Source organism: Cibotium barometz, chromosome 40 (assembly GCF_041138505.1).
Source record: "Cibotium barometz isolate CiBa-2024 chromosome 40, ASM4113850v1, whole genome shotgun sequence".
NCBI classification, from domain to species: Eukaryota; Viridiplantae; Streptophyta; class Polypodiopsida; order Cyatheales; family Cibotiaceae; genus Cibotium; species Cibotium barometz.
The window spans coordinates 22,276,757-22,304,665 of NC_141085.1; the positions used below are offsets into that span (position 1 = coordinate 22,276,757).

The 27,909-nt window shown below is 45.2% G+C and overlaps 1 protein-coding gene across 3 annotated transcripts; it reads left to right on the top strand.

Moving 5' to 3' along the window:
* LOC147615322 (protein KINESIN LIGHT CHAIN-RELATED 1-like) lies at positions 1-27,264 on the top strand. Of its 3 annotated transcripts, none has more exons than XR_015262824.1 (3): positions 1-2,292; positions 26,279-26,994; positions 27,080-27,264. XR_015262824.1 is itself a non-coding variant. In XM_086779400.1 (3 exons), the coding sequence occupies exons 1-2, from the start codon at positions 335-337 to the stop codon at positions 26,460-26,462; spliced, it is 2,142 nt and encodes a 713-aa protein (XP_086635526.1). In that variant the 5' UTR covers positions 1-334; the 3' UTR covers positions 26,463-26,493; positions 26,591-27,264. The 3 variants fall into 3 exon arrangements, 2 of the variants coding, with proteins under 2 accessions (XP_086635526.1, XP_086635525.1); XM_086779400.1 differs by having other exon boundaries at positions 26,279-26,493; positions 26,591-27,264; XM_086779399.1 differs by having other exon boundaries at positions 26,279-27,264.
* Positions 27,265-27,909: the final 645 nt, after the last annotated feature.

Here is a 27,909-nt window from a genome sequence, read left to right on the forward strand (position 1 = left end):
ATCACTTGAGGGTTTCATGGGTTTTTGCAAGCTTGTGCCTCAAGATAAACCTTTCATTTTTTCTGCCTCTTTTTGGCATAATAGGGTTTTAGTTTACATGTGAACCTCCATAGAAACCTCATGAGAAGTGATCTGCTTGGAAGGGATTTAAGCCTATGTACTCAAGTTAGAGTACCATGTCTTCTCTCTCTCTCTCTCTCTCTCTCTCTCTCTCTCTCTGTGGAGAACTCGGCTCTTCTCTGTGAGGAGCTGCAAAGCTTGCCATGCCCGGAGTTTATTCGATGTCTGTGTAAAGATATTGCTTCTTGACAGAGTTTCGAACAAACTCACGGAGATGCTGAAAAGTAAGGGTTTACAGGGCCGGCTCAAAGTGATCGATCTCTTCACTTCTGTAAAGGCGGTATGCAATAGTGAGATTGTGCCATGTCCCAAAAGCACATGTTTAGAATGGCAGGTTCCACCCTCTCTGAAAAGTCATCATGAACAGGTGGTTGCGAGAGGTTTTGGATGCTCTCCCGTCATTCCAGCTCATGTGTTGGATGAAGAATTTGATGCAGGATCATGCCAGCATCTCAGGAGTCCTTATGAACTTGAGGTATCCGTCAGAATCCTACCTTCTGGGGCTGGCATCTGGGACGATGAGGTTTCATGGAGGCACCGTAGCCAGTCGATCATGAATACATCTCAGATGCAATGGCGAGAGGCTGGTCCTTATCCACACAAACTTTTGCACTGCAGGAACTTAAGTACATTGGCCTTACATGATGTCGGAAAGCCATGTAGCATACAAACATCGAAAGCCGGATTACACGAAGCTCAAAAGCCTATGAAAAAGGTTGATGGAAGTTCCTATGCATTGGATGCGGACAGTAACAAAGCAGCAAAGGCAGTTGCAGAGGAAGAATATAAGCCATCCATGGTAGCGGAGGAAAGCGTGGAGGCACTTGAGGCATTGTTAAAGGAACTGGAGGCGTCTGCACCAGCTGGAGACCCTAGAATTGGAGCCACGTGTTTGAGGCTAGCCCAGTTGTGTGTGTCTGTAGACGAGGATGCAGATAAAATTCTCATGTATGGACAAAGAGCATTGAAGATCTTGGGATCTCCTGAAGTGTCATTGGAATGTGCCACGTGCCTGGAAGTGATTGGTTGTGCCTACCACAAGAAGGGTGAGTTCGAGAAGGTGGTCGCCCAGTTAGAACGGGCGGCCATGGTTTTAGAAAAGCTGAGGGATACTGTCAAGGAACAAGAAATGGGGACCTTGCAGTACGCTGTCCAAGCTCTTCTTGGGCAAGCCAACATGTCCCTTGGAAGGCAAGATGAGGCGCTACTTAATTTTCAGGAGGCCCTTGCTATACATGAGAGGGTATTGGAGCCACGTGACCCTAATCTTGGGAGGTCATATCAGCAAGCAGCAGAGGCATATATGCAGGCACAAGATATTGAGGAAGCACTTAGCTTGTGCATGAAAGCACTGCCAATCTATACAGACAATTATGGTTCGGATTCTTCACAAGTAGCAGAGTTACGGAAGCTTCTATCGGTAATCTACTATGACCTTGATGAGTTTGAGAAAGTTCTATCTGAACATCAGTTAATAAGACCTATTCTTGAGAGTCTTGGGAAGTCTGAAGAGGTGGCATCTCTTGATTTGGCATCAGGTGAAGCTTTCTTATGTCTTGAAAGGTACGTGGAGGCGATTCCTAAGCTGAAAGACGTTGTTAATCAGACTACATCAGCAAGCTGTTTACATGGACAGGCATTGGTTCTACTTGCAAAAGCTTATGCTGCACTGAAAGAGGACAAGGATGCCACCAAGTATTGCAATAAGGCCTTGGATGTCTTGAGAAACAAAAGACTATCTTTAGAGGCAGGAGCAAGCTTGGTAGAGTTAGCTTTAGTTTTTCGGCAATTAAACAAAAATGAGCAAGCCCTGTCAATCCTAAAGATGACTCTGGAAACCCATCAGCAATACCAGGAAGAGCAAGCAGCTATAGCGTATATTGAAGGCCAGATAGGTCTTCTATTTCTTACCTTGGAGAAAGCTAGTGAAGCTTTACTATATCTAGAGAGGTGTGCTGCAAAGAATGAAATCATGCATGGGCTAGAAAGTAAGGAGCTCTTGGACGTGTACAACCATCTGGGAGTTGCATACATACAGCTAGGGAAGCTTGACGAGGCATTGGCTAAATTTGAGGTGGCCAAGACGATAGTAATCCAGAGCAATGTACCTCAGGATCCGGTTACAATCACACTTTACAACAACCTTGCAAATGTGTACACTGCTCTTGGCAGGTAAAGGGACATATTATTGTGTTTATATTGTGATTGAATTGTTAGTATGCTTTCCATAAGGCCTTTTGTGCTCAAACATATACCTACACATGTGCAGATATATGCACAGACATACACAAATAGACAGACATACATATAAACTGCTGGGTCGATGGAATCGTTGAACCAGTAGACGTATGGGTGGGTACATAGATGCTTAGTGCAATGTACTTCTATGGTTGATTTGAGACTACTGAGAGGAGAATTTTATCATGGCAACTATTATGAGGGAATAGGACAACTACTAGCTAGGAAGATTTGTAAACATGCCATACCTTATCTTGGAAAAACACATTTAGGTGTAATCAAGGAAAAGTAGGTGGGTGCATGGAGAGTGACGATGTAAGGTAACCATGTAGCATCATCTCCTAAGGTCTCCTAATTAATGGCTGGATGAGTTACTGTTGTGCGTGACATTGACATATCATATCTGAGTGACCTCTATGTGTCTGGCTGTTATGCCCTAATGCTTTGGGGGGGAGGCCATAAGTTTGTAGGCGATCCCTAGGAGGGCGACGGGCCTCTGTTGCTGAATCTCCAATTTGTCACCACCTTCCTTGGGAATCAAATGAATCAATCCCTCTTACAGCCTCTCCGGCATGGAGCGTGATCATAATTTGAGTGAAGACATCTTTGAAGCCGCCTTCCATGAGATCCCAATGCCAAAGAAATAAGGAAACCGGAAGCCCATCTTCTCTTGGGCATTTTCCCTTGGGAAGTGCCGTTAGAGCCTCCCAAGCTCCTTTGTAGTAAAGGGTGTCAACAGGAAAGTCCAAAGAGCGGGGGGGACCCCTCCTTCGTGTGCCGCTAGACTTGCTCGTGCGTGTCTAGCACCTGAGAGAATGGGGAGGCACCGTGAGAAGAGAATGGAAGAAATTTGTGGCAGTGGCTCGCACCCGCGCGGGGGCGCGGGGGGGGGGGTGTGGTTCCGCAACTATGGATCCATCTTGGCTTGCAACCTGCAGATACCATCTCCCCACCTGTGCGGGCTTGAAATCTCAAAGAAATCTCCAGTGTCATGTGCATCCCGCACTTGGATGCCGCATGGACATACCTGAACAAGCAGGTGTAGGACTTGGAGTGGAAACTGGTCCCTTGTGAGCCCCAGTCCAAGATGAGTCAGCTAGGGTTCCACTCTAAGCGTCCAAGGTTAGGTGTACAAGTCCCGTACATGGTCTTGGTCAGGTGTGCAAGTCCCGCACATGAAGCAATGCCAGTCCGTATGTGTACTCTGCACTGTAGTGCATGGTGACAAGATGGCTCGTCATCAGTGCAACACTGTACAGCAGTAGAACCCTTTAGGATTTGATATTTGTCGAACGCCGTGACACCATTGTAATCCTCGGTCGAGGATATGTCAGGCATGAGCTACGTAGATCATTCCTCAGCCTTAGAGAGTCGGTCTGTCAATCGAGTCCCTTAACCCACTTGGAGAGAATCATTCATGCATATAGATTCAGTAGAAGCCTTAGTGTTTGCATCAGATCATGGTTGCATATTGCATATCATTCATCTCATTTGCACATAGACCACATAGATGACTGCAGAAGCCTTGGAATATCATCTACTATTTTTACCATATTTTATAGCATTTATTTTGGCATTTTTACCATATTATTCCAACATTATCCATTTATGCAAGTCGTGTAGCAGTCGGCCAGCTTTCAGCTAGCTGACCAGCACATAAGAGCATATAAATAGCATAGCCTTGCAATCATTCATTCCATCTCATCATCATTGGAGTCAAGCGTTTTCGTCCTTCAGCACAAGGAGCATCAATGCTTGAGCATTCACCTATACATCATCAAACCGCAGCATCATCAGCATTCAGCCAGAAGAAGCACTTCAGTATCGTGCGTTTTCGGCATACAAACACTTTTCAGCACTCATACACTTCATTGTTTTGCTATAGCCCTATTAGTGAAGGTAAAACGCATTCATTCATTCATTTACAACACATAAACACAGCCTTGAACAGTCCCAATCAGCCCCTTCTCTCAACCTCATATTTGCAGTCTTCCTACATTCCATTGGAAGAGTGCATAGACTTGAGATCGGTCATCATTGGTGCTTCTACAGCTGTGTATAGTTCAGCCCGACTCTTGGGTCTTTCAAAGGTCTTGCGTTTGGCTTATCTACAGTCCCAAGTCAGTCATACATTCACACTTGGTCTTTCAAAGGTCCACACATGGGCGCTCGCCCGTCAATCCATCCCTAGCCTAGCTCGTCAATCAGCCTGCCTAGCTCCAACCTACCCCAAGCCTCGAAGCTAGTCTTGTGTACGTGCTGCATATGGTAGATACACTCTGTGCACTTGACATACTCTCCTTCCTCTAAGAGCTCACTCCTGAGCTCAATAAAAACTCAGGGTAGGGTAGTCAATGTCTCCCATGTAGCGTCCTTTCCCACACGATCCTTCTACTTGATCTTGTATTCCGTGAGTAGCGTCTGCCGCAATCGTCTTTCACGAAATCCAAGAATCTTTTCCGGTTTGTGTGGTACAAATGTCATATCCTCGATATCTATGATTTCTTGAGGAGTACTTCCTTAAGTCTACTGACATGAAATATGGGATGGACTTTCACATGAGAAGGCAAGTCCAATTCATATGCAACTGAACCAATCCTGTGTTTAACCCGAAATGGTCCGCAATATCTAGGGGATAATTTCGGAGATCGACCCGTCCGTAAAGTCTCGAAATCTTTCGGAACTTGCAAATACACCATCGTTCCTTTAGAGAACTCTCTCGGTGAACGATGTTTATATGTCTGGAGCGCTTCTAAGAGATTCCTTCGCAACTTGTAACATTTCTTGTATGTCTTGCAAAAAAGTACACGCTGCATCATGCTGAAGTCCTGAAAATCCCATAGTAAACAGGTGATCTACTTGGCTTTTCATACCTCTTTGAACCTCAGCATGAGGAATGCTGTTGAGCCCCTTAAGTATCAGGAACTTGTTGCTCTCTTGTTACAAGAAGAGCAAATCAGGAAGAACATGAATATGAACACAAGTGCTGAACAAGCATTTACGACAGGTCAAAAAGGGAAAGGCAAATCTCAGCCAAAGAGTTCAAATCAGAATTTAGGTTATGGTGGTTCATCTCAGGATACCAAGAAAGGTGATGGACAGCCCAAGAAGAAGGGCAAATGCCATTACTTTAAGAAGCCAAGTTTCTACATCACAGAGTGTAGGAAGAGGATTGCCAAAGAGAAGGCAAAGGAATCTGGGATGTCTGTAAATGATGCCTCTAAAGCTCCTCCAGAGACTGCTTCTTTTGTTGAAGACAGGGATTACTGTTTCTACACATGCAGTTATGATGCCTCTTGGTCTTCAGAGGCCCTCAGTGTGACTGAACATGCATGTACTTGGTATTTTGATAGTGGTGCTTCAAAGCATATTACATCTCACAGGGATTTGTTTTGTCATGTAGGCCCTGCCCCTGTTGGCAAAACTGTTCAGTGTGCCAATAATGCTTCATATCTAGTTTGTGGCATTGGGGAGATTCAGCTCACAGCCATTGATGGCTCTATTCTTTGCTTTACAGATGACTTGTCCCTTCCTGCTCAAAGCATCGGCCACTAGATTGGCCTTTCCTGGAAGGTACTCAATCATACCACCGAATTGCTGGAATATCTGACTCCAACGGTGTTGTCGATCACTCCACTGTGCACTTGGCATTGTCTGAATCCAGCGTAATGCTTGATGGTCAGTGCGAACCTCGAAGCCACGGCCATACTGAAAATGTTTCCAATGTTTCAAGGCCTGTATGACTGCTAGGAGTTCACGATCATAGAATGAGTAGTTTTTCTCGGCGGGCAGTAACTTACGAGACATGTAAGCTACTGGATGATCATTGTGTTGCAATACACCTCCAATTGCGATGTTACTCGCATCGGTGATCACCTGAAATGGGTCGTCCCACGAGGCAAGTGCTAAACAAGGCGCTTCTGACAAAGCCACCTTGAGGTTCTGGAATGCCTCCAACGCTCGTGGAGTCATCTGAATCTTTTCCCTTCTTGTCTTCACTCCCTTTAGCAGATCGGTGAGATCTGCCGAGAGGCCAGAAAACTTGTTGATGTGAGTGGAGTATGCCTGGCATATACCCACAAAAGATCTAATGTCATAGGGTGTCTGAGGTACTTCCCAGTTGACAATCTCGGCCATCAAGTCGAATGCCTTCAGCACTAATTATATATTCCAAGTAATGCACCTGGAACAGATAAAATTCCGACTTCTTTTCATTGACGTAGAGCTCGTTGCTTTCCAGAAACTTAAGGACTTTCTCCACATCAATGTCATGTTGCTCAACGGTAGCTGAAAATATGAGTATGTCGTCCAGAAATATGAACACACTTTCCAATCAAATCCCGGAAAACACGCATCATCATGCGGTTAAATGTAGCTGGGGCGTTCGTCAAGCCAAATGGCATGACCACAAATTCATAGTGGGCTCGTTCCGTACGGAAGGCTGTCTTGGGGATGTCCCCCTCCACAATCCGCACCTGGTGGTATCCACTCTTTAAATCCAATTTCGAGAACACCTTTGCTCCATTCAGCCTCTTGAGAATATAGTCAATTCGAGACATCGGGAATCTGCTCTTGATAGTCAGCTTGTTGAGTGCACGATAATCGACACACAAATTGGAAGACCCATCTTTCTTCTTGACAAATAAGATCGGTGCTGCAAATGGCGACACGCTGGGACAGATGAAGCCAGATTGCAACAATTCTTGGAGTTGGCGGTCCAACTCCGATTCCATTGCCTTGGAAAGGCGATACGGAAACTTGCTCGGGGGTTCCGAGCTTGGGAGGAGGTCAATCTTGTGGTCCTCCGGTCTGGACGGGGGGAGCTGGGGAGGGAGGCTGTCCCGAAGAAAATTCTTCTGGAACTTTTCATGGAGAACCGAGTACTTCTCGGAAGCACTGGCCACTGTCTGGATGTAAATTATCGCACACTGTGCGCCTTTCCTGATTGCTCGCTTAGCCTGCAAGTGGCTTATGAGCAGAAAGTTCGGAATTCCTGGCTCACACTTAATGGTTACTGGGGCGTTCGACACATTCCGATTGATCTGGAACGTGTGCTTGTCCCACTTGACATCAGGAAGAAACTTGTGAAACCACTGAATATCCAAAATTATATCTGCTCCTACAAGAGGGGCAACCATAAAATCACGCACAAACACTATGCCCTGAATCACTAACTTAGCACCTAGAGCTTCATACTTGACGCTCGTTGTCATGCCTGTGCTAAAACCCTCGACCTGACGCCTAGTGGCCTGTTCCGTGACCACATCCTCCGTGCTGCCACTGTCAAACAAGACAACGACTCTCTGGCCACCTATGTAGCCAAAGGACTTGAGCAATTCGTTGCGCTCATACTCCTGGTCATGGGCGCCCTTTTGCTTATCTTCGAGCTCCCGGCTAATAATTGCTCCAATTGAAGCACCGGGGTTTGAAGAACTAGGGGTAACCGTTGGGGTTTGTGTGGGAGCTTAGCTCACCACGGAAGCTTTGGAGGCGGCGGGCTTTGGAGGCTTCTTAGGACAATCCTGAGAAGTATGTCCTTTTGTATGACAAAAGAAACATCTACCCTCCTTCTTGTATTGAGAAAGTTCCTCGGCACTTAACTTGCCACCTGTCTTGCCTGCCTCCGCTTTCTGGTCTGGAGTAAGCTTAGACGCATTGTTCGAGTTCTTGGAGCCAGAGGCTCCCAAGCTCTGTCCTAGGGAAGATCCCGTCTGGTTCTGGCTTTTGTCCCAGGCGGTAGCCCTGGGAGAAGCCAGCTGGGAAGTCTTGGGCTTGCCACCATTATGTTTCATTTTTGCACTCTGCGCAAGCGAAAGTGCGTCTTCAAAGGTGGCTGGCCTAAACATACGCACCTCCCATTGGATTTGCATGTCAAGGCCATACAAAAACTGCCCTTTCTTGTCCGTATCAGATAAGCCTAATTGCAGACATAAAGTCGAAATTCTATTGGCAAACTGAAGGACTGGTTGCGCGTGCTGACGCGCTCCCCTGAACTCGTCTTCGAGTCGCTCAAGGTAGTGGGGTGGTAGAAACCGCTGCTTAAGGTCGCGGACAAACTTGTCCCACACATAAACTGCCATACCTAATCTGGTGTGGGCATGAGCCCACTGAATCCACCAAGGAATGGCCTCACCTTCAAAGTACCAACTGGCTAAGATCACTTTGTCAGTATCTGTTTTTCTAACTGCGGCAAAGTAAGCTGCAAACTGATGCAACCATGAATAAAGAGTTGTGGGGTCAAGTTTACCATTATACTTATTGAAGTTCATTTTCTCGGGAAAATGATTCAAGGGCGCCGCCGGTGTGAATCTGGCGTCCAAAGCTTTGAAGTAACGCTCGTGTTCCACGCGTCGCATGGCTTCGTCTTCTCGTTGTTGGATCTCCAATGCACGCATCTACAACTCAAGCAAAGAGCTCGGCTGCGGCTGTGACCCCGCGAGAGGGTCCCTGTGTCGAGGATTTGGAATCTGGGATACGGAAGGAGAGGGAGGAGGTTGAATACGCGACGCTAGAGAATGGGTACGCTCTTCCAGAGCCAAGATCTGCGCCTTCTGCTCATCCAACTTGGTTGTCTGCTCTGCGATTGCTCGCATCATCTGTTGGAACATGTCCATAACACTCAAGCTTGGTGCCCTATTTGGTGTGCTTGGTGCACTCTGGTCCCATGGTTCTTGGTCTGTAACTCGCGGCGGGTGCCCGGGGGACTAGGGCCTTTGACACACTCGTTGCAGACTCCCCACAATGTATATTCAATGCATGGCTGGAACTAGCCCTTGTTCTACCTGTGAGTGGAGCTGCCAGTTTGCTTTCTTGCAAAGTTTTCAGCAACCATCTCGGCACTGACTTGGCTGTGTCTATGGCTGTTTGCTCTCCCCTGACAAGATCGTCCACTTCTTCCATAGAAGGGGGCTGAATGGCTGGCTGTTCCACATGTTCTACATGAGGATTTTCTTGTGTAGGGGCTGGCTAATCTGAATCCCTCTTAATTGCAATGGGTAATAGTCCATCAAACATGTCCTGTATGCCTGTATCATTACTTTTATACAAGCTGTACATGGGCTGTTCTGAATTTTCAGCAAATACCACATCTCTACTGACAAAAATCCTTCGTGTTGTTGGATTATAAAAACGGTATCCTTTGCTCTCATTGCTGTAGCCCACAAAAATGCATTTCATTGCTTTGTCATTTAGCTTTGTTCGGAGTTGTTTTGGCACATGTGCATATGCCAAACACCCAAATGTACGTATATAATCCATTGTTGGCTTTCGGCTATACCAAGCCTCAAATGGTGTTATGGTTTTCAAAGCTTTTGTTGGACACCTGTTCAACACATGAGTTGCACACATTATAGCTTCCATCCAAAAATTGTGAGGCAACTTTTGTGCTTTCACCATGCATCTTGCCATCTCCATGAGAGATCTATTTTTCCTTTTAGCTACACCATTCTGCTGCGGTGTATAAGGCACAGTACATTGGTGTTTGATGCTCTTTTGAAGCATATAATCCTTCAATGCATTTGACATGTATTCTCCACCTCTATCTGAGTGGAGTGTTTGGACTTTACATCCACACATATTTTCAGCCATTGCTACAGAGTGTCGAAAGCATGTAAACACCTCTGCTTTCGCTTTCAAAGGGTAAACCCAAGCAAACCTGGAGTAGTCATCAATGAATGTGACATGCCCCTCTATGGATGGTGTCCGTGTCACCAGGTGGTGAACTTTTGCAGCTGCTTTCCTTGTATTTACCTAAGTAAATACATATATATATATATATATATATATATATATATATATATATATATATGTATGTATGTATGTATGTATGTATGTATGTATGTATGTATGTATATATATATATATACAAGAGATATCTAAGGGTAGAAATCAACAGCAACTAAAGAACAAATATATATATATATATATATATATATATATATTTGTTCTTTAGTTGCTGTTGATTTCTACCCTTAGATATCTCTTGGATCAAGCTTCGACATTGCATGACCAGAGAAGGTGGACCATTGGGACTTCGTGCGACTGATGGTTTACTTGAGCCTTGGGACCCTGAAATCCCAGAAGATTGGGCACTGAAGACTTGACGAACAGTGGACCAAGACAGTGTACTTGGCCACTGAGAATGGTGCAGGACAGTGTGCCTGGCCATAAATGTAGATACACATTTGTGAATGTCCATGAAATGAAAAGTCACTGTATCATGACCACATTACGTTTTCTGATGTGGTCACGAAAGAGAATGTTGGTTAGATGACCTGAAGGAATGCTTTGGGCATATCTCCTAAATTTTAGGAAAAACTGCTATTTTTGGGCCAGTTGTCCCGATCTGGAATCTGTTCGCGTCATTACGTCAAGATTGATGAGAGGAATAATAAGTGCTGAAGAAGTGAGTCAAATTGTGAACGAGCCGAGATATTTTTAGCTGAGAAGGTTCGATGCGGGAAAACAAGGCATGAGCGTCAAGTGTCAAATTTTGACAAAATTTCCTTCTACAGAGAAGCTGGCACCCAATTTCCACAAAAAGGGAGTTGTGCTCTCATTTTTCAGCTATGGTGGATCACAGGTTGGCCAAGGAATGCAAGCTTTTCCCCTGTTTTATGTAGAGTGGTGCTTTGTCTTGCATAATCACTCTCTTTATCCCTCTTTTATGATATGGTTATGCCTGCAGAAAGGCTATTTCATTTGACATGTACAGCCTATGTGGTCAGATGCTTGGTTGCTGAGGCAAGAGCCTCAATTGAACAGGGACAGGTGTAGCTAACTGCCACACCCAAGCAGGAACAGAAGAGGGTCATAACCTCTTCAAGCAGGTGTCCGATTTAGCCCTGTTTAGGGGCTGTTTTTGGACTGTTTCGCAAGGGACTTGACGCCAGGATTTAGGGCAACTGTGCCCAAAGGTTAGAGGATGGTACCGAAAGTGAACAGGAGCTGGAATAGGACCCAAACCAGTGCTGTGCAAAAAATTACAGTCCGCTGTAATTGACTGTTTTGGGCTTATTTGAGTGGTAGAAGGCCAAGGAAGAGGACCAGGGACTTGGGATTTTGTTCAGGGAAGGGTTATGTACCGAAATGTTGCTGAAATTTCCTTAGAACAGGGGTTTCTTGGCTGTGAATTGCTCTTGTAACTACAGATACCATACCCTTGTAATTTCCCTTGAATTAATTGATAAATAAATACTGAAAGGGGCTCCGGACTTCGGGGCCAATCTGGTGTTGAGCGAGGGAGCGAGGATTCTGTTTGTGTGTGTGTCATAAAGTCCAGGTATTTAATTGAAAGAATTACTGCGTTATGTGTCCGTAGCCCGGTTTCATGGTTCCGTTGCTGGGATAGGGTCCTCTTTTCTGCAAGAGCCCGGACACGGATTGCATTGGGTGAACAAGAGACACACACAGAGAGGTACAGCTGATTACAGGTGAGAAAGATTACGAGATCTTTCTTTGGATACAGGATTCCTTTGAGGGCTCAGTAGACAGCATGGCAAATAAGGGAAAAGGAAAGCTCCCGGCAGAAGAGAGTTCCTCTTCTACCCGCCGACACCGTAGAGAGATGACAGGGTGCCAGGGTGTCAGCATCTGAGCGGACACAGCCATTGTCACAGCCAGCCATGTCAGTAGAAGAACAGGAACAAGAGGATTTATTTCATGCGCAGCTCCTGAGCATGGTTGGTACCTTTGAAGAGCTGGTGAAGAATCCCAGGATGAAGAGATATTTGCAGTCAAGGACAGGGGATTCCCAGGCTGAATCATCTCAGCATGCAGTTGAGAGGGCACAGGAACAAGTGCCAAGGATGCCACAGCATGTTGAGCAGACACCAGCAGTGGCAGCTGATCCAGTGCAGCATGTTACACAGGCACAAGATCAGGCAGTTAATGGTCAGGGCAGTAATGAACAAATGGTTCTGCCGACCATTCCTTCTTTGGTTGCTGCCCAACCTGGTTATTTTGGTGGTGGCTCTATTTTCCAGGCCATGGCTAGACCGCCCACAGCTTTGCCAGGTTTGGCGCCAAGAGGGTCACCAGGACTGATGCCTCCAGAATCTGTGAACCCTCTTTATGCCAACATAGGTGTGCAGCCTAGACTTCAGACACATTTCAGTCCAGTTTTGATGCCTGCAGTACCTGTTAATGTGGCTGAATTTTCTCAGCCAAGTGGACAAAGGGCAGCAAGGACTGGTGCAGAGAAAGTGCAGAAGGATTTACCATTCTTACAGCCGCCAGTCTATGATTACTTGACCCCCAAGAGCAGTAAGCAAAAGGATTACAAAGAAGGTGGTCAAGCAGTGAAGTTTGAGACTTTCAGTGGGATGCAGGACAAATTGAAAGCACTGACTTTCATTCAGCAGTTTGATGCAGCATTCACTGGAGGCAACTTCACAGAGTCTTCTAAGGTGCGGAAGGCTGCTACTTTCTTGAAAGCTAACGCATTGCAGTGGTGGACCTCACTGTTGATGCAAGGACAGGCACTTGCTACATGGGTCCAATTCAAGCAGCAGTTCTCTTTTGCATGGCTGACAAACACTTTTGAAGTGGATGTGATGACAGCATGGCACAAACTGGATGCAGCTAATTGTGCAAATCTGGAAGAGTACAATAAGAAGTTTTTGGGATGCACTCTTGCCAGTAACTTCTTATAGGACAGTGCCATTGTCAGAGCAAATAGAGAAGTACTGCTGTGGTTTGCCCAAAGAGATCAGGGATTACTGTATTAAGACCAATGTTTCCAACATGACTCAACTAATTGAGAATGCAAACATGGCTAATGCACTGCTTCAGGGAGGTTCAGGTGGTTTCAAGAGCACAGTGAAGAAGGAACCTCAAGGCAAAGGACAGAAGAGGCCACTGTTTGGCAAGTCATTTGAAGAGAGAAAGGCATTGATTCAAGCTGGGAAATGTTTCATCTGTGAACAGAAAGGGCATATCGCTGCAAAATGTCCACAACAGCCAGCAAAAGATGCGGAGGATAAACAAGGGCCACCCAAGAAGAAGACAATGCCGAGTGCAGGATTGGTACCTGACATGGTTGGTGACCAGCCATGTGATGATGCAGAATTGTGCAGAGCATGGGGTAAAATCAGAGATCCTACAGTGCTGATTTTCTTTGACCCTGGTGCTCGAGCCAACTTTATTTCACCGGCATTGGCAGCCAAGTTGGGAATTCGTGCTGAAGAGATGGGACCAGTTGGACAGGCTGATTTGGCATGCCCTGGGCATTCAGTTCCTGTCACTCCTATACTTGGCAAACTTCGCATGCATATACAGAGTTATGTGGACACAGAGGAGTTTCTTATCATGCCCTTGGAAGGATGTGATGTCCTGTTGGGAATTCCATGGTGTCATAGGAAACATGCAGTGTTGGATGCTTTCAACAGGAAAATCACAATTGTACATAGGGACAAGACTCATGTTCTGGATGTGAAGCTGAAAGGAGAGTGTCCCAGTTATTTCTGCTTCTGCCATAACTTCAGTAATGAAAAATCATCTTTCTCTGTACTTGGTTTTTGCAAAGCAAGTGAATGAAGTTGAAACTGATTTGTCTGCACTAGACGAAGGTAGAAAAGCTTTCCTGTTAGACACTACAGTGACATGATCTGCTTTTTGAACCTGAATTTTGAATGACCTGTACACTTGTATCATATGTTTGGCAATGTACAGTTTTGACATTTCTTGTCAATAAATGAATGAATGGACTTTCAGTGCTTTGAAGTTGTATCTGTTACACTTCAATGAATGATTATACGTGTTGTGACACTAATAGTGCGGGGACACGTGCTATCGCCCTGTGTTGCATCCGGAAACATGTATATTGAAAGGCTCGACTTGCGATGACACTAATGGTAGTGGGGAATTCCTCTCATCGCCCTGTGTCATCCGTTAGCAAGTGATACATGCGATGGCATTAATAACATGGGGAATCTTGTTATCGTCCTATGTCATCCGTTAGCATGTGTGGTATGCAATCGAGGTCGCTTGCTTCTTTCAAGAGGGGGGTATGTCACCAGGTGGTGAACTTTTGCAGCTGTTTTCCTTGTATTTACCTAAGTAAATACATATATATATATATATATATATATATATATATATTTTGTTCTTTAGTTGCTGTTGATTTCTACCCTCAGATATCTCTTGGATCAAGCTTCGACATTGCATGACCAGAGAAGGTGGACCATTGGGACTTCGTGCGACTGATGGTTTACTTGAGCCTTGGGACCCTGAAATCCCAGAAGATTGGGCACTGAAGACTTGACGAACAGTGGACCAGGACAGTGTACTTGGCCACTGAGAATGGTGTAGGACAGTGTGCCTGGCCATAAATGTAGATACACATTTGTGAATGTCCATGAAATGAAAAGTCACTGTATCATGACCACATTACGTTTTCTGATGTGCTCACGAAAGAGAATGTTGGTCAGATGACCTGAAGGAATGCTTTGGGCATAGATGAGAGGAATAATAAGTGCTGAAGAAGTGATGTCAAATTGTGAACGAGCCGAGATATTTTTAGCTGAGAAGGTTCGATTCGGGAAAACAAGGCATGAGCGCCAAGTGTCAAATTTTGACAAAATTTCCTTCTACAGAGAAGCTGGCGCCCAATTTCCACAAAAAGGGAGTTGTGCTCTCATTTTTCAGCTATGGTGGATCACAGGTTGGCCAAGGAATGCAAGCTTTTCCCCTGTTTTATGTAGAGTGGTGCTTTGTCTTGCATAATCACTCTCTTTATCCCTCTTTTATGATATGGTTATGCCTGCAGAAAGGCTATTTCATTTGACATGTACAGCCTATGTGGTCAAATGCTTGGTTGCTAAGGCAAGAGCCTCAATTGAACAGGGACAGGTGTAGCTAACTGCTACACCCAAGCAAGAACAGAAGAGGGTCATAACCTCTTCAAGCAGGTGTCCGATTCAGCCCTGTTTAGGGGCTGTTTGTGGACTGTTTCGCAAGGGACTTGACGCCAGGATTTAGGGCAACTGTGCCCAAAGGTTAGAGGATGGTACCAAAAGTGAACAGGAGCTGGAACAGGACCCAAACCAGTGCTGTGCAGGAAATTACAGTCCGCTGTAATTGACTGTTTTGGGCTTATTTGAGTGGTAGAAGGCCAAGGAAGAGGACCAGGGACTTGGGATTTTGTTCAGGGAAGGTTTATGTACCGAAATGTTGCCGAAATTTCCTTAGAACAGGGGTTTCTTGGCTGTGAATTGCTCTTGTAACTACAGATACCATACCCTTGTAATTTCCCTTGAATTAATTGATAAATAAATACCGAAAGGGGCTCCGGACTTCGGGGCCAATCTGGTGTTGAGCGAGGGAGCGAGGATTCTGTTTGTGTGTGTGTCATAAAGTCCAGGTATTTAATTGAAAGAATTACTGCGTTATGTGTCCATAGCCCGGGTTCAGTCCGTATTGGACCACATACATCACTATGTATGAGCTGTAATTTACTTTCAGCTTTAACAGCTATATCTTTGGGGAATGGTTTTCATTGCATCTTTCCCAAAATACACCCCTCACATACATGTCTTGGTGGAGACTCAAGAGGCGGCATATTATCAACCATATGATGCTTCTGCAAAAGCACCAAACTCTGAAAATTTACATGCCCAAAACGAGCATGCCATAGCTTTGCATCATGCATAGCAGGAGTGTGGGCAGCCACTGTATTTGCATCATAAGTACTCTTGTCATAGCTGTCCAGCTTATACAAGCCTTTGTATTGTGTTCCAGAAGTGACTATTTCATAACCGTTTGATGGGTCTTTTACTAAACACTTCCCATCTTCAAATTCAACCTTTAAACCTTGGTCGTTTATGGCTGAGACGGAGAGCAGATTTTTCTTTATCCCTGGAACATACAATACATTTTTCATACATATATTGGCACCATTGGCTGCAATAAGTATGACGTTGCCCATTCCCTTTACTGGATATGTGGTATGATCTACACATGATACAGTGTGGCCATTTGAAGCATAAACCAAGTGCTGAAATACATCTTTGCATGAAGTGATGTGGCTCGAAGCACCACTATCAAAATACCATGATACATCCTGTCTGTCAATGCAATGCAAGACATATCATTGTCTAAAGCACTTGGTGTGCCACTAGTGCACGTGACCAAAAAAGTGCACTCTTCCTGAATTACATTAGCTGATTGCTGCGCTTTGTCATCAGAAGAGTCTGCTACTGCATTGCCTGCTTCTTTCCTTTTCTCTTTTGCAATCCGCTTCCTACATTCACTGATGTAGTGTCCAGGCTTATGGCAGTAGTGACATTTGCCCTTCTTTTTGGGCTTGTTTGCATCCCCTTTGTCAGACTTTTCACCACCAGAAGAGGGCTGTCCATGACCAGCCTTGCTAGATTGTTGTCCCTCTTTGCTTTAAACTTATCCTTGGCTGTAAACCTTGTCTCCACCACGGTTGCTCGATAAGTTTGCTCTTGTTTGCTCTTCCTGCAAGAGTAAACGCACTAGCTCTTCAAAAGTGACGGGATCACCAGTGAGATGATCTGCCATGGAGTCACCCTCATCCATAGAAAGAAGATCCAATTGCCTCTTCAAGTAGGCAACTCTTGCCTCGTTGCGTACTTGATACATTGCTTCTTGCTTTTAGTTTTTTTTTTTTTGGGAGAAAAGCGAAGAGAATCGCATCTTTAAAAAGGGCGAAGGGTGGCGGAATCGTATGGTGTGGCGTGTGGTCGGGTGGTATCGTGTGGCGCATCACCTTGGGATCACAGGTCTGCAGGAGTGGCGCGTGACGTCTCTCTTGATTTTTGGTCGGGTGGCATCACGTGGTTTGCTGTTATGCGCGCCTCTGTGCTATGGACAACCTTGCAGCTATAAATGGGGTTTCCGTGCCTGTGTTCCGTTTTCTGCTGGCCTTTCTAGCGACGATCCCTTGCAACTGGCTATGGCGATTTGTGCCAGGAGCAAGCCTGCGACACTTCTATGTGGCCATCAGTGGATGTTTTCTCTCCTACTATGCCTTCGGATGGGAATCCAATCTGCACTTCTTGGTGCCCATGGCCATTGGCTAAGGTAGCATGGTGCTATTCCCAGAGACACTGTGGCTTCATCACATTGCAGGAACCTTCGCCTTCCTTATATGCTGCCATGTTTATTACATGAGTGGAGATGCTTGGAAAGAAGGGAGCATGGATTGCATTGAACATGGAGCTCTCCAGATAGCAACAGTAAGCCTCCGACCTCCGCCACATAGTCTTCGAAGTTCGAAGGCCTTGTTTACGAGATTGGGATACAGAGGATCAAGCTAAGATGCACAGGATGATGTTCATGGAAGAGTTGTGTTGTTACTCTTTATCTTGGACTTATGTGTATTCAAGGATTGCTTGACACGTTCTCTATCTTTCTCTCTCTGGGTTTTGGCAACCGTGTTTGGATGGTATATCTGTCATGGAAACAGGACATTGGTTTTCGAGAAGAAACAGGACTTTGGTATCGAGAAAATAGGCCTATGGTTATGGGATACAAGTCTTTGGTTTCATGTGGAAAGCATGTCTTTGGATTCATGTGAACAGGTTGTAGTTTTCTCGAGGTTATATGCAAGCTGTGACTATAGGGAAGGACATATGGTTTGGTACAGCCCTACTACTGTTTGGGAAAGGGTTTGAGGGATCCATGGAAGAGATGGAGAAGACCTTTTCAAGCAGGGAGGTGTTGTACAGGTGTGCCTTCTCTATGGAATGCTGTGCTGTAATAACGAGAGTTCTCATTTGGAAGTCCTGGGTGAAACAACAAGGGGATCCTATCGGTGGAGGATTCTACAAGTTGTACTTTGTACTCAAATTTGATCAAGTAAAGAAATACCGCAAGGGGCGCCACTGCGTTTTGGAGCCAATCGGTGTCCTTGTACTATTTGCAGGAGCATTCTAGCCCCCCCTGTTTGTTTCCTTTTCCAGGTCCCCATGGGTGATGAAGTGTTTTGTGTGTGAGTGTTTGTTTCACTGCCCATCAAATTTCTGAAGGCCGGTTTCAATTCAAGTGTATATAGCAGAGTTTATACAGCCTTCTCCTCTCTGGCATTTCTGTACTTTTTGCTCTCAGTACTGTCTCATTTCCGCTCCTCATTTTGACATGGTATCAAAGCCCTAGGTGGCTTGAAGCTTTGGGGATGGTGAGAGCATTCGGGACTGCTGCGTTTGGTGCTGATTGGAGTATTGTTGGGCTGTTTGGGACGTGGAGAAGAAGGTAGAAGGCGGCATCATTGTTGGACCACCACCTTGTATTTATTTGCAGTCTCTTCTTCATATTTATTTCCCACCCACCCTCCCTTCACAAGACCAAGTAGATTTGCTTGAGATGGTAAAGAAACATGTGAAGATCCCCACCCTCCCGACGTTCCCGGTGGACTGACAATTGGACAGGAACAACTATGGCATCTGGAAGGTAATGATGGAGTCTATCTTGGAGTCTTATGATTTGGTTGATTTCATTGTGGTTGGAGTTCCAAGGCTAGAGTTGGAGGAGGAGGAGCTTTCACTATCCACCAAGAAAGAGCGGGAGGCTCAGGCACAGTTGTGGGATCGTGTCAATGCCCGTGTTCGTTTTTTCATCTTCCTTAATTGCACACACCAAGTGATCAACCACATCAAACACATGACACTGGCTCGAGGGATTTGGGGGCACTTGGCTTCTTTGTACTATTGGGTATCGCCCATGAAGAGAATTTCCTTGGAAGTGCAGATGCGAGTGATGAATCCTGCAAAGTCTTCGACGATGCGAGAGCACATCAACAAACTCCAAGCTCTTCAGCAGGAGGTTCTTCAGGCTGGGAAGGAGATATCCTCAGAGGACACGGCCATCACCTTGCTGTCTCATGATTCATCTATCCCCTCAGTACTCAGCTTTCTATTCTTCTTTGATCACTAGTGGGAGGCTCAGTACCATTACATGGGAGGAGCTTGTGCCTATGTATGGTTTTGGACCGAGAAGAGCGGTTTTTGAACCCTCCATAGGGTGGAGGTTTAGAGGCTTTGACTGGCCAGCGGGGTCGAAAGGCCGCAACAACAACAACAAGAAGGAAAAATGGAAGTCTTCATAGGCGAAGTCTTTTGAGAAGAAGCTCAACTTAGAGTGTGATGCTTTGAAGGCTGAGCGGGCCTGTAGCCATTGTAGCCAGAAGGGTCATTATTAGAGGAAACGTCCTCAGCGGAGCACCGAGAAAGGTGTTGATTCCTTAGTTGCAGCCGCAAAGATTCTAGCTTTTGTGCACTTGGAGATTATGGACACCGGAGCTTCATCTTCTTCGAGCAGTGAGACGGTTGGTCTCACCGTTGGGGATACTCCGGAGTAGATTCTAGACAGTGGTGCTTCCAGGCACATGACTCCTTCCTGAGAGTTGTTACAGGATCTTCAAAGGCAGACAGGTCACATCTTTATTGGTGACAAATCCACTATCCTGATTCACAATAAGGATAGGCTGGAGATCGTTCCCCATGGCAGAGGGGGGAAGCATTTCTCCCGGGTTCTTTATGTCCCATCTCTTGGCTTTCATCTTTTGTCAGTGCATGAGGTTTGCAAGACTGGCATGCGGGTGGAGTTTGATGAGCATTTTGTTGCTATCCGAGACAAAGCAACATGCCAGGTTGTTTGGGAAGACGGAGTGGAGAATGGCATTTACATACTCTCAACACTCTCTTCTTTTACAGGCACTTAGTTGGGTGATTTGTGGCATTTCCATTTTGGCCACTTGAATGTGGATGCGTTGCGGTGGGCTTTCCGGGACTAGATGGTGGATGGCTTGCCAAATGTTGGCAGCAAGCAGGGACATTGCAGTTCTTGCATTTGTAGGAAGTAGCATAGGGAGTCTTTTCCGAAGCAGGCTACTAGGCGGGCTTCGAAACCTCTGGAGTTGGTACACATTGACTTGTGTGTACCTATGTAGACCTCATCTTAGGGAGGTTCCTTGTATTTCATGCTGCTTGTGGATGATTGTAGCAGGTCCACATGGGTGTATTTTCTTTCACAAAAGGACCAAGGCTTTTACTCGTTCAAGGATTGATATGTTATGGTGGAAAAGGAGTCTGGATTGTAGGTGAAGACTTTCGGGCTGACAAAGGAGGGGAGTTTTCTTCTAATGCTGTTGTGCGGTTTTGTGCGGGACATGGAATCAAGCGGGAGTTGGCCAATACAGGATCGCCTTCAGAGAATGGAGGAGTTGAGCGTAAGAATAGGAGTGTGGTGGAGATGGCGAGGACGATGTTGGAGCATCGTGATCTTCCTCGTCCACTTTGGGGAGAGGTTGTGGCTACAGCTAACCATATCCTCAACCGATCTCCAACGACTTCAGTGCCTAAGATGAGACTTATTTTGGTAGGAAACCAAACGTCTCACATTTCCGTGTTTTTGGGAGTGATGCCTATGAAAGAAGCAGAGGGTGAAGCTTGACTCCAAGTCCCAAAAGTTTGTTTTTGTGGGATACAACTCTCTTTCCAAAGGCTATAGGTTATATGACCCAGAGCGGAATGAGGTTGTTGTTAGCAAAGATGTTGTCTTTGATGAGCATGTTGACCGATATGTCGACTCCCCTGAGTTTGGTACTCAGTATAATTTGGCCCTCAATTCTGAGCCTGGCCACTATTCAGTATAGAAAGGTTGGTTGTTCTACAAGAACCGTCTCTGTGTCATTCGAGAAAAGCGATCAGCTCTTCTCCATGATGCCCATGACTCCTAAGTTGGAGGACATAGGGTATCCTCGAGAAATTAGAACGGTTCTTTTATTGGCCAAAAATGAGGCGTGATGTCTATTCACATATTCAAGCTTGTAAGATTTGTCAAAAAGTAAAGGTTCCACATACAAAGAAGGCTGGTTTACTTCAACCTTTGCCTATCCCCGACGGACCTTTCATCAACATATCTATGGACTTCGTAGGGCCTCTACCAGCATCCATTGGATCCTGTAACACTTAATGTTTCACCATTGTGGATCGCTTCAGTAAATTCTGCATGCTCATCCCATGCAAGCATACGACCACAGCCGAGGACGTAGCCCGTCTGTCTCTCAAGCATTGGTACCCAATTTGTGGTTTGCCCAACACCATTACATCAGACAGAGATTCCAAGTTTACCTCGAATTTTTGGAGGGCATTATTTGAAAACTTCGGAACTAAGTTGCAGTTGTCTAGTGCATTCCATCCGCAGACAGACGGCCAAACAGAAATTTATAACTAGTTGGCCTTTGATGTTCTCAAGTCATATTGTCATGACCAGCAGTCCAAATGGGAACATTATCTTCCATTGGTCCAGGCTATCTTGAACGACACTCATTCATCTAGTGTCGGATGGACTCCATATGAAGCAGCCTTTGGTCGCCGTTTCTCATCTCTTTTGACGAGATTGGTGTCTCCACCTCTAGAGGCTAATAAAACCATGGAAGCATTTTTCGAGATCATTGAGTCAGTCAAGGACCGCTTGACCAAAGCACATGAAGCCTATAGCAGACAGGCAAATAAAGACGACAATTCCACATCAAGGAAGGAGATTGGGTCTATCTGCGTATCATGAAACAAAGATTGAAACAAGTGGACAAATGTTGTCCCAAGCTTTCATTCCGTAGTTTTGGACCTTTCCATGAACAGTAGCTAGACGTGGTAGACGAAGCAGAAGTCATCGAGCCCGAGCAGATCCTTCTTCATTGTTGGAAGCATGGTTCCGGTCGACAGATACGTTAGTTCTATACGAAATTCCGAGATCGAGGTACCCACGAAGCCATATGGCTAGACGAGGAGTTCTTTCAAGAGTACCCCGAGTTGTTGGCGGACTACTTGGAAGCCATGAACCTGCCGCCAAGCTCAGCAGGAGGGAATGTCACGTGCACTCTGCACTATAGTGCATGGTGACAAACTGGCTCATCATCATCAGTGCAACATTGTACAGTATTAGTTCCATTCAGGATGATATTTGTCATAGGCCGTGACCCCATTGTAATCCTCAGTCCAGGATAAGCTAGGCACGAGCTACGTAGGTCATTCTCTGCCATAGCAAGTCAGTCAGTCAGTCTAAGTCCCTTAACCCACTTACAGAGACGCATTCATGCGTATATAGTCAGTAGAAACCTTAGGGTTTGCATCAGAAAGCATTCTGCATATTGCACATCATTCATCCATTGCATCTAGACCATGGCAAACACCCTAGATATCATCTAGTATTTATCAGGATGTTTACTAGGATTTTTCTGGTACTTTTCCCTTCATTTTCAGCATTTTACACATCATTTATGCATTTATGGTGGACATGAGCAGTCGGCCAGCTCTGTAGCCAGCCGGCTGGCTCATTGTGCCCATATAAATAGATCCCTAGCATATTCAGCCATTCATTCATCATATTCAGCATAGAGCATTCAGCGCTTGGAGCCTTCAGCACAAGGAGCATAAAGCGATTGTAGTTTCCAGCCCTCATACCTCATCGTTTTCCTCCTACAGCCCTAGGCGCATCAACGCATGAGCATTAGCCTCTACATTAGCCAAACGCAGTAGTTTCAGCATTCAACCTTGCGTTTTCTGCATCCATACGGTTTTTAGCATTCATCATCTCATTGTTTTGCTCCAGCCACTTGGTGAAGGTAAACTGCAGCACTCATAAGCATTTACAGCATTCATACTCAGTCTAGAACAGTCCCAAACAGCCCCTCTCTCAGCCTCAGCTTTGCATCCCCTTCTCATTCCATTGGAAAGAGTGCACAGGCTTGAGATTGGACATCTTTGGTGCTTCTACAGCAGTGTACAGTTCAGCCCAACACTTGGTCTTCAGAGGTCTTGCGTTTGGCTTATGGTTAGTCACACCGTCAGTCTCTTTAAAGATAATAAAGCAAATACTATCTTGGTAACGGGATAGGAGGCCCTTGAGTGGGTAATGCGAGACCCCATACGGTGTACAGTTCTCATCTCTCTCTCTCTCTCTTTCTCTCTCTCTCTCTCTCATATCTCCTTAAAGTTTGAAGTCTTAAAGCGGATTGCTAAACTCGCAAAATTGAGGGTACAGAAGACGGTTTGAGCATTTGTGTGATAGGATCCTCCAATATGAATACTTCCGCTGCATTTACAGTACTAGCCCAATGTAAGACTCTTGTGGGTCATCCTCGTGGTGAGCTCGGCATCAGATATCTTGTGTCTTGACACTGACTTCAGCCCGACCTCGACATTGGCACTCTTGTTTGATATTGTATTCATTTCACTGTATTGGTCCTGGCTTGGAAAAGCCCGTGGATTGTTCCTGAAATAAATTCTTGAAAAGGGGGCGGGGCTTGTTCTCCGCTCAGTGTGGTGTAATCTGTGATACCCCTATTCCCATTTCTCTCCCCCTTCTCTCTCTCTATCTATATCTCTTGTACACGTGGTTGAATTTGTCACTGCACGCTCCGTTGGGCTTACAGAGCCCAAAGTTGGAGATGTGCCACAGCAACAGTCAACAGCAGGAGGCTCCGCGTTCTGTTCGGGTATCAAAGTGGTTGTTGGATACCATTCGGGAGTGAGGTGTTACGAAGTGTCCCTCCGAGTGGACCACGGAGGATGGACCTTGTAGATCGCACAGGAGCTGCTACAGGTGAACTATGCATTGATGTCTCGTATCATTTAAAACAAAGAGCTTTCCGTTGCTCATTTTGACAAGTGGTTGGTGCTTTTCAAGAACCGTCTGTGTGTACTCAAAGAAAAGCGCCAAGTCCTTCTCCATGATTCTCTTGTCGGAGGTCATAGGGGTATCAACAGCACCCTGAGAAGTTAGAGAGATCATTCTATTGACCCAAAATGCAAAGGAATGTCTACCAACATGTCCAAGCATGTCAGATATGTCAAAAAGTGGAAGTTTCACACACGAAACACACAGGGTTTCTTCAGTCTTTGCCTACTCCAGAGGGACCTTTTCACGACATCAGTATGGACTTCATAGGCTCTTTTCCCGCCTTAGCTGGATCTATAAACACACAGTGTATGACAATTGTGGACAGATTCAATAAATTATGCATGCTCTTTCCATGCAAGTAGACAGCCATAGCCAAGGACATAGCTCGCTTGGTCATTTGGTTTTGGTATCCCATTGGTGGTTTGTCACAGATAGAGATCCGAAATTCACGTCTCATTTTTGGACAGCATTGTTTGACAATTTTGGGACTAAGAAAATCATTGAGTCAATTAAGGGGCCCCTTGCTAAAGCTCAGGAAGCTTATACCCGACAAGCCAACAAATCTAAGCGAGATGTCAACTTTAAGGAAGGGGATTGGGTATATCTCCGCATCATGAAGCAATGGCTAAAGCAAGTGGGCAAGCGTTGTCCCAAGCGTTCATTCCGAAGTTTCGGCCCATTTTCCACTATTTGATGTCTCTTTAAAGTTAAAGTTGCTGGAAAGTTGGACTATGCACAATGTCTTTCATGTTTCTTGGTTGAAGCAATATGTAGGTCCAACATTGCAGGATGTATCAAAAGAGGAACAACCAGATATGATCGACGAGGCAGAAGTCATAGAGCTAGAAAAAATTCTCCTCAACAGATGGAAACATGGTTCCGGTTGAAGAATACAACAATTTTATACGAATTTCAAGGACCGAGGAACCCATGAAGCAGTATGGCTGGATGAAGAGTTCTTTCAAGAGTACCCCCAATTATTGGTGGACTACTTGGAAGCCCTTAACCTGCCGCCAAGCTAAGCAGGAGGGAATGTCACGTGCACCTTGCATTGGGGTACAAAGTGACACACATGCATCATCATTAGTGCAACATTTGTACAGAAGTAATGCCTTTTCTAGGAATATTTGTCTACGTTGTGACCCCATTGTGATCCCTCGGTCCAGGGACAATCAGACACGAGCTAGGTAGGTCAATCTCCGAGCCATAGAGGTAAGTGTGGAGTCGGTCCTCTTAACCCGCTTGGAGAATTCGTCAGATAGGTGCATGTAGCAATCAGCCTTAGCAGTAGGTATGCATTAGGATCGTTAGCATAAGCATTGCATGGGCTAGCTAAAGGGCCGGCCGTTGGCTCAGCCTGTCCAAGGGCTGCTCACAGCCCTGGACAGCAGTATGGGCCAGCCGACAGGCATCTGGAGCAATCATGCTCCAGTCAGCCAGCATATACAGCAGGCTTACAGCCTATATGGTGATCATCCTCTAGTCGACCAGGCCTGAGACACTTCCGCAGCCTGGGAAAATGAAGACTACAACATGAGCTTTCAAGCGCTAAACATTTAATGTTATTTATAGCATTTTATGTCCAAAAGGGAACTAGCTGACAGCATCATCTGGGCCGACCAGCACCTTTTGTGACTATAAAAGCAAGCGCATAAATTCAGCCTTAATTCATTCACAAATTCAGCTAGTCTCAAGCAGTTTCAGTCACCAAATCAGCAAACAGCATCCTACCCTCTCCAGGCTAACATTGAAGGTTCTCAAGCAAGTCTCAAGCAGTTTCAGTCACCAAATCAGCAAACAGCATCCTACCCTCTCCCGGCTAACATTGAAGGTTCTCTTCAGCATTCAGCCAGCATATGTGCAGTCCTACAGCTATTCTGGACTTGCATAAGTGGCGTGAAGAGTCTTTTGTAGAGACCTTGGATTGGTGGAAACGTACGGTTTTCCTCATCCTTCCGTTGGGCAGTCATATCACTTGTTCTCACGCATTATACAGCAGTTCTCCAAAGAATTAATATAAGCAAATACTCCTGCTTGCAGGGGGCAGGATGGCTGAAGTCCTAGAGGTTACACAGATGACCATGGGAGAAGCGAAGAAAGGGGGGGGGGGGTGTTGTGTTGGTTGTTTCAGCGGTGGAGAGGGTAGCAGGTATGGGTGAACAATTTATTTTAATTTCTATCATAATGTCTTACAGCAGGTGCACTTTATTAGAATTGTGGTTTCATCTTGTTGGAAATATTAGATTCCTAAGTACACCTGATTTTCTTGCTGCAGGCTTGCCGAGGCACTACTATGTCAAAAGCTTTTAATTGACTCAATAAAGAAGACTGGTATAGAGACCATTGTTTGCTTAGAAGAAGCTGAGAAAAAGCTCAAGGTTTTACTGCAAAAAGCGAAGTCTGAGGAGAATACCCAAAGAAAAGAATCATCTGAAGGCAATCAGAGAACTAGCATGTAGCTGGGCTGATGTTTATGGTCGTAGTCACGCAGTAAGATCCTTTTATGTTCTGCTTAAAATATGAGTTGGAGTGTTATCAAGTGTTAATACATGTCTCTCATCCTCATCATTTTTGTACCCCCTTTCAGAGGGATTTGGGGCAGACAAGCTTTCATTCCATAAAATCTGGCCCAAAGGTGCTTGCCTAGATCTAGTTGTTGGGTTATGAAGACAACAATACCACTCTACTCTAATTGTTGCTAACATGGTAGGGAAAATTGGAGATAGTGGCTATGAAGATCAAGTGCAAGATAGAAATGTCCTATACTACATGGGGAGGAAAGGCAACTACATCACTGTGTATGCAACATCATGATGTGCAATAAAAAAGCCAATGGAGTACTTTGGATGCAGAGGAAATCATAGGATTACAAAGGTGTAATAAAGGCACAAGGTTGTCTAGGATCTTCCACACCACTAATCTACTCATACCAGATGTGAAAAAGGTTAGAGAACCAAAAGGCAAGAAGAATCTGTTGTAGGCAAGCCAAAGGTATGGGAGAGTGACTCTTCCTATGACACGGAGTACAAACATTTCCCACAGGTAGGAGCCATCTTCTGTTGTAGGCAAGCCAAAGCTATGGGAGAGTGACTCTTCCTATGACACAGAGTACAAACATTTCCCACAGGTAGGAGCCATCTTGGATGGAGGGTTGTCAATCTCATCACAAAGGATCTCTATCACAAGTTGACAATGCTTTTTTATTTAGCTAAATTTAAGAAAAATGGTTGATAAAAAATTTAGAGAGAATATTCCTGGGAATTTTGGCTAAGATTCCCATTTTGGTGATCCCCAAAATGTCTTTTTAAAGGGAGTGTGTGTGTGTGTGTGTGTGTGTGTATCATATATATATATATATATATATATGGGAATTGAGAGAGATGGTAACCTTTGGCTATAGGTTTTGACAGGGATCCTCCAACAAAAAACCATTGCAAGTGGGGTAGTCTACCACGGGAGAAAAGGTATAGTTTGATGCTATGAGGTTGTGCATGGCTTGGAATGGTGAAGGCCAACTAAAGATGCTTAAGAAACAAAAGAGGGGCAATTAAAGAACAAATTCTTTGTTTGATCCCTATGGGGAAGCTCTCAATGATGGGAATACATGGGCATTTAAGTTCTTCAAGTACAAGAGTTTGCAGTATGACTACGTAAGAATGCCCCTCCTTGATAGGATTGATAAGCGTGGCTGAATGAAGATACCAAAGATATGCTTAGATCATGCATTAACGGGGCTCAACTTAATCCAATCTAAATGCAAGGCATGTCAATGGCTTGAGATTGGCTGGAAGAGAGTGGTTGAAGAAGGTTCCTAAATAGTCAAAACTTGAGACCGAGGAGATAAAGTAGGCCCCTTAAACCTTGGACGTGGGATGTTCTCCCACAAGTGCGAACATAATTAAGAAG